The sequence below is a fragment of the Nomascus leucogenys genome, chromosome 19 (assembly GCF_006542625.1).
Source record: "Nomascus leucogenys isolate Asia chromosome 19, Asia_NLE_v1, whole genome shotgun sequence".
NCBI classification, from domain to species: Eukaryota; Metazoa; Chordata; class Mammalia; order Primates; family Hylobatidae; genus Nomascus; species Nomascus leucogenys.
In genome coordinates, this window is record NC_044399.1 from 39,660,244 (window position 1) to 39,672,804 (window position 12,561).

The 12,561-nt window shown below is 52.8% G+C and overlaps 1 protein-coding gene across 5 annotated transcripts in view; it reads right to left on the reverse strand.

The window, feature by feature from the left end:
* The window catches only part of TTC7A (tetratricopeptide repeat domain 7A), a 160,705-nt gene that overhangs the window by 27,505 nt on the left and 120,639 nt on the right, over positions 1-12,561 (reverse strand). For 4 of the 5 annotated variants that reach the window (XM_030799366.1, XM_030799364.1, XM_030799367.1 and 1 more), the window contains one exon: positions 1,840-1,956. The exons of the other annotated variant lie outside the window; for it this stretch is intronic. In XM_030799366.1, the coding sequence (XP_030655226.1) occupies positions 1,840-1,956 (117 nt within the window). The remainder of the gene's footprint in view (positions 1-1,839; positions 1,957-12,561) is intronic. 5 annotated transcript variants of the gene reach the window in all.

A 12,561-nucleotide genomic window follows, 5' to 3' on the forward strand; every position in this document is an offset into this window, starting at 1 on the left:
TGAAGAACCTTACAGCCCAGATGGGGAGAAGGGACCGTTCAAGTTGAGCAATTAGCAAAAACCCACATGAGAGGATTGAATGAAGTATTTTAGAGGCTGTGTGGTTGGTGGCTCCATGAAGGACGGGCATCTGGACAGGGCTTGAGGGGCAATTAGAACATGAGACCAGCAGTGTGGGGCTGGCCCAGGCAGAGCAGAGGAAGGGGGTCAGGGAGTTCAGTGGAAGGTGCGGCTGATAGTGAAGGTCTGCTAGGCCAGACCTGCAGGCTGTGGTTTTAATCCTTGGCTACCCTAAACTCGATTTTACCCCCAGTGTAGGGCAGGGCTATCTGGACCAGAAGCCTGGATCCAATATCCTCCTGGCTTTCCCAGGAGATAGGGAGGATTCTTTTCTAAACTTGGGGCCACAGATCAGAAACCAAGGCTTAAAAAATCTAGTTTGGGGCAGCCAAGGAGAGGTGCTTAGGGGCTTCCTGTTGTGACAAGCCCCAGCCCTACAGTTCTGCTGCTCCAAGGGAGGCACAGGCCAGGTCTTCAATGCTGGGAGACAAGGCTGCAGCTCAGAGGGGTCCCACCACGACTGACCACTTGGAGGAAGAGACAAGCAGCCATCCAGATAAGGATGCAGGAACAGAGCAGCCAGCTCCGGGGCAACCCCCTTGCAGGAGGGGAGCCGGGTTGTGCACCTGCTTGTGCGGCCACAGCCAGTGAGCAGGAGAACAAGGCCATCGGAATGCAGGTCCCTTCACCCATGCATGGAAGCCTCATGCATCCAGCTGCCAGGTAGCTTCACATTCTCATTCTGAAAAGTCCCTCAACCCCAGAGCCTCCTTCTGGCAGCTTCCGCCCACTGCTCCTGCTCAGCCCTGGTCTCCCAGGCCTGCAAAGTAAGGGCTGACTCTGCCCAAGGTGTTTTACTCTGTCTGATTACCCTCCTCTGTAAATTTCACTGTTACACAGATGTTCCTCTGGGGAGTCTGGAAGCCTTCTGGGCTCCTAGAGTCTCTGTGAAAACACAAATATACACCAGACTGGGGTCCCCTGAGGCCTCAGGGAGATGACACAGCCAGCTATCCCAAAGAAGGACAAGAGGATCAGGAAGAGGCAGGGCTCCTGACCTGTAGGAGGCCCTCTTTCCCTTTGGGCCACATAGGCTAAGCCTAGGCATCCCATTGGGTTTGAGCAAAGACTTTCTGCAGATTCAGCTTGGACAAGAGTGCCCTGCTGTGGCCCATGAAAGACCCAGATCCCAGGCCAGGGTCTCCAGCAGGAGACAGGAGGCATGAAGGCCGTGGGTGACTAGGGAAGAAAGGGTGACCCTTCAGGAGTCCACCTCCTCCTCCTCTTCTAGCCTCCAAATGGAATGAGGAAAGAAATGACAGGCTTCATGGGCTGGAACTCAAGAGACCCAGATTCAAGTTCCAGCACTACCACTTACCAGGCGAGTGATTCTGGTAAGCTATATATAAAATCTCTGTGTCTGAGTTTCCTCACTGGGCTGGGAATAAAATCTGATAATGCATAAGCTATAAGCGGCTGAGGTATAAGATAAAGGAACAAGCCCAGCACCCAGCTCCAGTGCTCGAGAATGATTTCTCTTCCTTCTTACCACTCTGAACCTCAATGTCCTACGTAGGGTCTCTGTGTACTTCATAGAGGACTGTCAGGAGGTTCAAATTGGACTACGGATGTGAAAGCTCTGTGGGCAGGAAGTTCCACGCTCTCATTCAACAGCCTCACTCTCCTCCCCATCTTGGCAGGCATGGTGGCCACCCAGCTGTGGATTGTTGCCCTGGCAACCACCCTCTGGCAACCCAAGAGACAATGACGGCCACTCACCCCAGCTGGGAGAAGCTGTACAGGGTCTGCCACAGCCGCAGCATTTGTCTGCAGGTCACGAGGGCTTCCTCTGGGCCTTTCAGCACCTGCTCCAGCTTCACCTTGGTGAACATCAGGCTATGGGGAGGGAGAGCGGCCATCAGCACACCCCAGCGAGGGCCCACTTTCACCTGGGGATCCTGCCCCACCAGGGCGGCCCCACATGCCCACCTCCCCAGCTCGCAGAAGGCAGAGTGCCAAGAGGGCAGCAGCCTCTGCCATGCCCCTGGACCGCCTGCTTTCTCTCTGTGCCTCAGTTTCTCCCCATCTTGGCTGCCAAAGCATGAAGCACTCCATGAAGCATTGTCAGCGCCCACACTGCTGATGCCCCATGTCCCCTGACCATGTGCCATCCTGCCCATCTCTGAAGCACTGTCCTGTGAGTCCTGGTCTTGCTCAGTTTGCTCTTCCTACCCACATCCTCCGCTAAGCAACACCCTGTGCCTACTGAACGTGGGACCAGGCTTACACTCACATTCCCCACAGGGCCCAGCATGGGACCTTGGATAAGAGACCCGTCCAGACAGTGACTTAGAATCAGTGAGTGAGGGTAGAGCAAGGAACTGGCAAGGAGGTCCCCTAAGGACAGAGCTCTGCTTCCCACCTTGCCAGCCACAATAGTATAGGTGCCCAAGCAACACCTCCTAAGTGGAACTGCAAAGTTTGCTTCCTGACCCTGGAGATACACAAAGAAGGCGGTGTTATGCTTTATCAAAGGATCCTTCCTTGGGTTTCCCAAAATAGCCAGCTCCCCTTATATAATCCATAGGATTAAAGTGACGTGAAATCCTTTTCAATCACCATTTAGGGACAGTTACTGTGCAATGAGAGCAAGCAACTTCAGAATTTCTTTTGACCTGAAAACCTGAAGTCCTCTGAGGTAAGACCAGTGTGGGGAGTGGCCCTTAGAATGGTTGAGAAGAAGAGCTGGTCCCACCTGGAGGCAGGACCTCAGGGTGGGTGGGTGGCTCCCTCCCTCTGCCCTGGACACAGCAGGCACAGCCAGAATGCTTCTCACAGGCCAGTCATGACACTTGCTCACCAAGAGCTGGGGTGGAGCCCTAGAGGCCCTGCTGTGACCGGTGTTGGCCCTTCAGATGCTGGGGAGGTCTGGGGGTTCTGGAGGGGTCCAGGCAGTGGCTATACAGCAACCATATGGAAGTCCAGCCATATTTTCACCCTGGTACTGCCAGCAGTACCAACACACACCAGCTGCCTGGGCAGCCTGCAGAGAGTCTGAACCACCGAGGGCCAGACAGCAGCATCTCCCGGTTCTCACCAGTGGTGAGTAGTGAGGCCCTTTCTTCTCAATATCACTGATGAGCAAGACCACGGTACTGTCAGGCCCTGCCTGGTGGTTCTACCAGCCCACCTGAGGGTAGCACACAGGCCTGCTCCATCGGAGGGTCCTCACCCAGACTGCGAAGGCTGCAGGTGCCACCCGGCGAGGCCAGGCCTGCCCCTGGCAGCTGCCCCTCTGATCTTCTCTCTCCGTTGGGCCTCTGCCCTAAGACCTGGGCTCCCAGCTTCATGAAGCCCTCTGATGTCCTTACTCTCTGCCCGTCTTTCCATACTTTGTCTCTTAGATTGCAACTTGGTAGAGAATGAAGAGGGTGGAATTTACCCCAGGATTTTCAGAAGAGGGGATTTCTGGACAAGTATTTTTCTTCCTCACTGCATCCCCAAAATGCCTTTCCTGACCCTGCACATGGGTTGCCCCCCAGATACCACCTCTCCTCTTCATTTTCATCCATCCCAAGCCTGGCTTTAAATCCCACCTCTCCCAATTCTTAGGATGCCCTGCGCCCATCTTGGAACATAACTAAGGACCACTTGGCTTGCCTATCAGGTCCCAAGGACAGAAACTGGGATCCCCTAGCATGGACTGCACGGACCTGAGTGCACAGCTGGTAGGACACAGCCCTGAGTAGGAATGACCCCAGTGGGCAACTGCTGGGGACAATTGGTCTTGCCACTGTACTCTCCTTCCCCAGGTTTGCAAAGGATCCAACACTCTGTAAGTATCAGAGGCCTCTGCTTTCGGGAATATGAAGAAAACACAATGGCTGCCTTGGAGACAACAATTAGAGTGCTATAAATGACACATTGCCCAGAGAATCAAGGGCTGTATTTTTGGATCAGACAGTGCAGGGGAAGAAACAGGAAAGGCGTCTTGCTGGAGCTGGTGTTTGGTGAAAAGCAGGGTGGAGTGGGATTTGGTTGGGAGACAGGGAGAGAGAAGAGGCTCCGGTGTGGAGGGTGGGGCAGCTGGTTGAAGCAGCAGGTGTCAGTGAGGTGGGAAAGCCCCTCCCTCAGGCAACCAAGTCCCCTGGGCTGGGCTGGTTCCTGGGGACAGCTCCCTGGGCAGGCCAGCCCTGCTGCATTCCCCAGGCCCTCCGCAGGCATCGCCTCTTCAGCACACTTCTCTCTGCCGGAGCCCCCTTCTCATTTTCTTCATCTTTGAGGGCCGGAATGGGTCTAGGGCAGACCCGACCACACCATGTGCCTGGCAAAGAAGTAGCTGAAAACCGAGCTGGCATCACAGTAAGTTCTACCAAAGGCAGGCTGTACCTTCGCAGCTGCTGACATTCCATTAGCATGAGTGGCCCAGAGCGGATTTTCTCAACCCGACACATCCTTTCTGGGCTGGGGCAAGTGCTCTACCAGTCACTCTGGTCTGATCTTTCACTCCAGGATCCTGGGAGGATCCAGATTTGCTCCTGAAATTTCCTCGGGCTGGCAGGTGAGCGCTGCCAGAGGGATTTTCCTCCATAAAGAACCCTGCCCCGTGGTCCTCGCCTTCTGTGCCTCTGTATGGCCTTCACAGCCTTCCCACTCTGGCTCCACCCTCCCTTCCTGCCATCCTCCCCATGACCTTGGGCGCTGGTACACTGATCACATGGGTATTAGCAGCTCCCTGAGCCTCGGAACAGGCTCCCGGACTCATCCGTGCTGTGCTTTTGCTGTAGCCTCTGCTGAGATCACCCTTCCCCCTCTGACATTCAGCCAGCTCCTAACCAGATGTCGCCCTCTGGCTTTCTGTGTCCCCATGGGGGCTGTGCACGCCCCCTCTAAGACAGCCTTCCTGATGTCAGGATGTGGTTATCTGTGCCTCTGCTGGCTTGCCTCTAGTTCACTGCAGAACTTTCTCCCACTCCCAACAGGGATCAGCAAACAACTCCACTCCCTCAGAAGGAGCGACTCAGCTGCTCTTCTGACTAAGGAGCACAGGCCCCCTCTCCATCCTGTCCACTGCAATGGGTAGCTGCTGCCTGCTCACCCACCTATCAATGCTTAGCCCATTTCTTCAGGAAGCCTGGCATGCCGTCAGGGCTGGTGGGTGACATTCTGGGGCCCTCACAGCCAGGGGGAATCGAAGCTGTGGCCACAGCCTCATCAGAATGCTGTGACTCCTGGGGGAAGCTGGGGGGAGGCTGCCGGCAGTCGGGGCTGGGGATAGAGTAGGCAAGCCTGGGCTCCCCTTCCCCTTGCTTACCTGTCTTATAAACTAACTGAGCCTAAAACATCACTTGAATAAAGGATTCTGAGACTAAAAAAACTATTTCAATCCCATGGCTCCAGCCCTCCTCCAAGATGTCCCTATGTGACCACGCTGTCCTTCTCTGAATGTCTGGCACTGTGTTCCATTAGCACTTAATTGCATTATACATATATATATACACTTGGGGCTCAGGACACACCACCCTAAAATATGACTGTTTGAGACCAGAATATGCCACCCCAAAATATACTTTGGCATATTTTGAGTTGGTTATTCCGAGAAACCGCAGGCACAGAAGTAGCTCTGAAAAGTTGCCCTTTTATAAAAGAAATTTCCTTTTTTTTAAAGAGACAGGGTCTGGCTCTGCTGCCCAGGCAGAGGGCAGTGACGTGATCATAGCTCATTGCAGCCTCGATCTCCTGGGCTCAAGCAATCTTCCTGCCTCAGACTCCTGAGTAGTTAGGACTAACAGGCATGGGCCACCACACCCAGCTAATTTTTAAATTTTTTGTTAGACGGGGTCTCACTATGTTGCCTAGGCTGATCTCAAACTCCTGGGCTCAAGTGATCCTCCTGCCTCAACCTCCCAAAGCATTGGGATTACAGGCATGAGCCACACTGCCTGGCCTAGAAACTTCCATCTCTCAGGGAAATCTACATTAGTAAAAGTATCTATAAAGAAGAGGGCTGCTTCTGACAACTTCTATCACCTGAGAGATTTTTATCTGCATAGCAAGAGGACCTTTATTGATCATCTCCTCTCTATCACCCTCCTATAACTTGTCTCTACCACCCGCAGGAACCCCAGTCCCCGTTTCCTTTCTGTAGCTCCAGATGCTATTAAGCTTCAACCATCACGTCTTTCTTTGAATCTCATACTTGGTGGGACTTCCGTGCATATGTATATAATTAAATACGGGTTTTTTCCTGTTAATCTGTCATGTCAATTTAATTTGTAGCCCAGTCAAAGCCCTCCTCCCTAGAAGGGTGAAGGGAAGCCATTTTTCCTTCCCCTACTATGTATATAATTTTTTGCCACCTAGGCTTAAGAGTTTAATAATAAACTCATATCAAGCATTTTTTTTTTTTTTTTTTTTTTTGAGACGGAGTTTTGCTCTTGTTGCCCAGGCTGGAGTGCAATGGCGCAATCTTGGCTCACCGCAACCTCTGCCTCCTGGGTTCAAGCAATTCTCCTGCCTCAGCCTCCTGACCAGCTGAGATTACAGGCATACGCCACCAGGCCTGGCTAATTTTTTGTATTTTAGTAGAGACGGGGTTTCTGCATGTTGGTCAGGCTGTTCTTGAACTCCTGACCTCAGGTGATCCACCCACCTTGGCCTCCCAAAGTGCTGGGATTACAGGCTTGAGCCACTACGACTGGCATATCAAGCATTTTTAATGTCAGACATTCTAGAATCAGTGTGCAGCCAGCCCGGCCTATAGATGGTGAAACTACCATTTATCTTGTCCTGTGCCTCATCATGCGTCCCCACCTGGTCTGCAAGTGCCTGCAGGCAGGGCCCCACTGCCCTTCCCCAGCGCCTGGCGCAGTGCTGAGCACACAGTATCTGCCTAGTCCTGGAGCCTGTTACTTGATTCCCCATAGCTGCAGTGTGGGCCGGACTCCCACAGCTGACAAGCAGAGCGCTGCCCAATTCCATTCCAAACTGTCCAGAAGCAAAGTTTTCCTCCCTGTGAAAGCAGGACCTGGGGAGGAACAGTGGGCTCCAGATGTGGAAGCTTCTGGCTCCTCCTGACTGGGGTGGGGGTGGAGGGCCTCCATCCCAGGGCACAGTCACTGGGCAGGACCAAAAAGTATCACTGAGGAGAGACTCTGTGATCGAAATGCCTGAATACCGAAATCCAGCAGCTTTCAACATTTATGCCCTCCGACAAGAGCCATTCCAGAAGAGCAATGGTCACAGTACTGTCCTCGAGCCCCACACTATGTCGTTACTCAAAGTGTATACACACTGGCCCAGGAATCAGAAACCCAAGCCAGAGTCCAAGCTCTGTGGTCACCCAGCTGGGCATGTCACAGGTCCCACACCTGTACAACAGGAGTAAAGTCACCTGTCCCACGAACTTCCACCAGGCTGAACTGTGATGACCTCTAAGCAGCAGCTGCATTCAGCTCTCCAGCACACAGGGAAGGGACTCCTGCTTTGAAGCCGCAGGCCGGCCAGATCCTAAAGAAGCAAGTTTCCAGGCCAGGTGCCTCTGAAGGCTCCCAGGAAGCCCCAAGCTTCTTGGTCTGTTCAACTAGGCCCTTCACTCCTAGGACCTAAGACAGGCTTATGACAGGAAGACGATGGAAGGAGATGCATAAAGCTACAGGAACTGGGCTCTGGGCAAAGCATGCTCGCTGTGACCCCTCTTGCAAGCATTTTCCTGTTTAAGCTGTGGAAGCCCATGTGAAGTAAACACTGAGGTCTTTTAAGGCCGAACGCCCTTGCAACGCCATCGGCATCGAAGGATGATGTGAAAGTGAGTGTTCCGTCTGGGAAAGGGGAAGGAGCGTGGGTCAGTGTAAACACCCCATGCACTTGGTCACACTGCTGGGGCTAGGGAAGGACGGCTGGGTCCTGAGATGTGCCCCATCCTTGGTACTCTCTGCAGCCCCATCCAGGCCATGTGGTACACAGGCGCTGGTCTGGGCGGGGAGCCCAGTGCAGACAGAGGCCCCCTCTTTATGTGCTTATGCCCTCGTCAGGATGCTGCCAGGGCCTTCAGTAGACCACACCAGCCACCCCACACCCAGGCTCGGTGCTCCCTCACCCACCATCCTAACCGCCAGGACCTGCCGACTCCCATGTCATCTGCAAGCATGATGCAGCACCCAGGGGCACAGAAAGGCACTCAGGTGGCCTGACAGAGTCAGCCCCTGCTGAACCATGGGACATCTCAGCCCACAGGGTCTGTATGTCTAGGGCAGCCCTGATTCTGTGGAGAAAGACAGAGACCAGTGAGGTTGGTGTCTCTGTTCCCCGTTAGAAAATGGCTATCCCACAGGCCACCAGCTTTGCCAATCTCCCCCATCGCTCCAGCTCGGGCTGAGGATGGAGGCTCCCAGGGGAATGTTGGCATCTGCCTCCTCTTCCTCCTTTTCTTCCTAGCCATGCCTCACCTGCACTCCTAGGGCAGGATCACACCGCTAATTATTTGTCAAAAGGATTAAGACTTGGACCTGTTCCCATGTGAGGCAAAGATAAACAATTCCTTCCCACTGCTATAAAGAGATCTTAGGGTGAGACTCTTCAGAACTGAGTAAGTATGGCTTTTCCAAAAACTTAAAAAAAAAAATAGTTGTCTTGTAGATAGGGGATATTTTTGTGGTGTCTCTGGCTAAGCCAAGCACAGTCCTGGGGTCAGAGGTCATCTCCATCCCCTTACCTGGGGGCACCAATCCTCACCCTTCCTGTGTCCCCTCCCTGGCTGCTCACCCCAGCACACCACTCTTGCTGGTGGGGGAAGTTGGCAGAGCAGAGCTGGCTGCAGGGAAACACAGACTGTGTGGGCAGCAAGCACGTCGGGTCCACATTTTTACTTTCATGTTCCTGAAAGCAACTCCCTGTAGTTACTCAGCACCTGCAATGAACACTTGAACACAGTAACCACCATGTACATAAGGGAGCCACTTCCCTGTTGAGACATGGCCTTTAGCATCAGATAATGTGGGTATACTTCCAGGCTCTGCTGCTTCCTAGAAGTGCCTTCACCTCTGATGGTGCCTATTCATTTGCAAGGCAGGACAGTCATGGTACTGCCCAGGAGGGTTGCTGGGAGGACTAAGGGAAAGAGAGCCTGTGCCTGGCGCACATCACCCCTCAAGAGAGGTTAGTTGTCATTCTCAGTCATCTTTGCTGTTGTCAGACCTGTCTTCCTGTGAGAGCCTTCCCTCATCTGGGGGGAAACTAGGTCTTTCTTATCTTTGTATCCTTGGTGCCTGCCTCTCATATCACTCAACAAATTGCTGAAGAACGGAAGAGTAAAGTTGAGTCACAAGGGCTTACCAAGGCCTGGAACACTGTGGGTGTTCCCAGGATCCAAGCAGCTCCAAGGAAGTGAAGCTGCAGGACGTTCCTGAAACTCTCCATTCTTCTGGGTCCTACTGGTCCCATGTGTGCTCACTGGGCCCTGGGCAGCTCTTCCAGATCCCTCTGGCTCCTGGCCATTCTGGGAACCCTCTGTGTGTTGGGGGTGGGTGGGAAGTGGCAGCAGGTGTGGTGAATGCATAGAAAGGGGCATTATCTCTTAAAAGGACAGTAATTAGTAATTGCAGCTGATGGCTGTGCTGAGCTGTTTTAATGAAGAGTTCTATTTTTATAGAAAACACATAATTGAGTGAAAAAGCAGGCTATTCTCTGAGTCAGGTGGCCACGCCTCTGGAAAGTCTAATTCCTTGGCCAGCAGGCCAGAGCCTGCATAGTAAATGGTCCCCAGCCTGGGCTGCACCAAGTCGGACTCAGTGGTGAAAAGCAGGGTCCAAGTCTGATGACCAAAGTGTCCCTCCTTGTAGCCATGTGACCTTGGGCAAGTCACAGAGCCTCAGTTTTTTTCTTTCTTTTTTTTTGAGATGGAGTCTCACTCTGATGCCCAAGCTGGAGTGCAGTGGCGTGATCTCGGCTCACTGCAACCTCCGCCTCCTGGGTTCAAGCGATTCTCCTGCCTCAGCCTCCTGAGCAGCTGGGACAACAGGCATGCGCCACCACACCCGGCTAATTTTTTTAAAATTTACTTTTAGTAGAGATGGGGTTTCACTGTGTTGGTCAGGCTGGTCTCAAACTCCTGATCTCAAATGATCTGCCCGCCTCGGCATCCCAAAGTGCTGGGATTACAGGCATGAGCGACCACGCCCAGCCCAGAGTTTTAGTTTCTTATCTGTAAAATGAGAATGACAGCAACTATTTACCCTGAGGATTGCTGCAGGACGTCGTGCACATAAAAGGCCCAGCAGGGGCTGGCACTTCAGAAAGGGTTCAATACATGTTTGCCCAAACTTTCATTCTCAGTCTCCCGCCCCCATTACATGCAGGTGCTTACTTAGGTCCTCCGTGCCTCTGTTTCCTCATCTGTAAAATGGGAATCATGACAGTTTCTATCCCTCCTAGGGTGCTGAGAGGATTACAGAGCTAATGCAGCAAGGTGCTCACAGCAGTGCCCGGCTGGAGCCAGCACTGGGTGCATCACTGTTACTGTTATTGAAGCTCTTGGAGTTCAAGTATACCACGGAGGTCCTGCCAATCAGCCAGCATGGGTTCTCGCCTCTGCTCCACCACTCATCAGCTATGTGACCTTGAGCTGTCATCTAACTTTCATATTAGTTTCTTCATCTTCAAAACAGGGGTGCTGTAAAGACCAAAAAACAGAGGAACCAAACCAAAACAACCAAACTGGGTGAGGGGTGTGACAGCACTCTGGCTGTGAGATCCCCCAATCCCCCCATGGTTCTCTTCCTTCCAAAAAACAAAACAGCTCCCTCCCATTGTCTAGCAGCTGGAGGGTCCACTGGAGTGTGTTTTGTGCTTAGTGGGGGTTTCCCTACCATGGGGGTAAGCAGGCAGAGGAGAGGCCAGTCTCTGCTCCAAAGGTACTTCCAAACTCAAACAAGACATCCAACGCATTGGGAAACACAAGAACAGAATCTGGTACTCAATTGAGTGGTTCAGCTTTGAAGTACAGGGGCTCCAGGGACAAAGTGGACCTGAGGGGGTCCTCTGAAGATGGGCAGGAAGGGCAGACAAAGGCCTGTAGTGGGAGAGAGGGGCCAGCCTGACAAGGTATGGATACCCTACCTGCACAGTAGGATGGGGCAGGGAGGGCCCTCTGAGCAGGAGCCAGCCTGCCCCTCACCACCATTCAGGTGTGATCACCCAGGCCCTGGCCAGGATGCGGGGGATGTGCTGAGTGATCTAGGTCTCCCAGACACATGGTCTCTCACCCATGTTAAATCCAACACATGCTCAGGACTTTTTTAAAGAGACAGTTAGTTCCATCACCCAAGCTGGAGTGTAGTGGTGTGATCACAGCTCACTGCAGCCTGAACTTCCTAGGCTCAACCAATCCTCTCACCCCAGCCTCCCAACTAGCTGGGACTACAGGTGTGTGCCACCACGCCTGGCTAATTTTAAAATTTTTTTGTACAGACGAGGTCTTGCTACGTTGCCAGGGCTGTTCTCAAACTCCTAGCCTCAAGTGATCTTCCTGCCTTGGCCTCCCAAAGCCACTGTGCCCAGCCTAGAGGGTATGATTTTTAAAAGGACTCTAATAGGCATTACCCTCCCTGAAAGGGGGAGGGCCACAGTCAGCCCCAGTTTTATTACCTTCCCAGAGATTAATCCCTAACACAGAAGGGACATTTTTTAGCAACTCTTCTTAACCCTAAAACTAATTATTTTTCCTTGGGTCTGGAGGATTAGACTGACCTATGTCTTCTAATCTTATAAGGCTCATGATGATCCTCCACCTCTTAATGAATTCATTTAACGTGATCTCACTTTGAAGCTTTAAAAATCAACAGCCTGAAAGCTTTGGTTTCCTGAAGTTAGCGCCTCCTTACTTCAAAGACTGTCCCTGACCTGGTGAAGGGCCCCAGGGCTGCTCTGAGAGCAGCCCGCCCCTACCCTGCAGCTGGCCGCAGGGTTACATGGCATTCTTATCTGTTTCTGGGCTGACACAACTGGCCTCCGGGTCTCGGCTTCCCTCCCTGCAGCTACCTCCAGTTACCTTGAGAGGACTTCCCAAACACAAATTCCTGATCTTGAAAGACTTAAATGTAAACCACACAGTGCCTTTTCACGGCCATTCAGGGGTGGAAGAACTTCCCAAAAGAAGACCCTTAGGTCTTCTTACCTTAGGAACAAAGGCAGGTTCCCAGCCAGGGCTGAGACACAAAGAAGCAATTGCCTTGGTCTCTCTGCCCTGTGTCAGACCCCCAGGGACCTGAAGATATCCCACTGCAGAGGAGAGGTCAGCTCTGCTTTGTGGACACAGGCCTTCTCCCAGGGGCAAAAAGGCTTTGTCTTGGGGCTGGGCCTCCCCTGCTACAGAGAACCATGTGCCCTGGGCCACAATTCCTGCTCCCAGCCCCTGCTGCAAGCAGGGAGAGCAACAAGTACCAGAAGGAAAGGGTTACAACCACCTTTGAAAACAAAACCTGAAAATATCTATGTTCCTTCCCC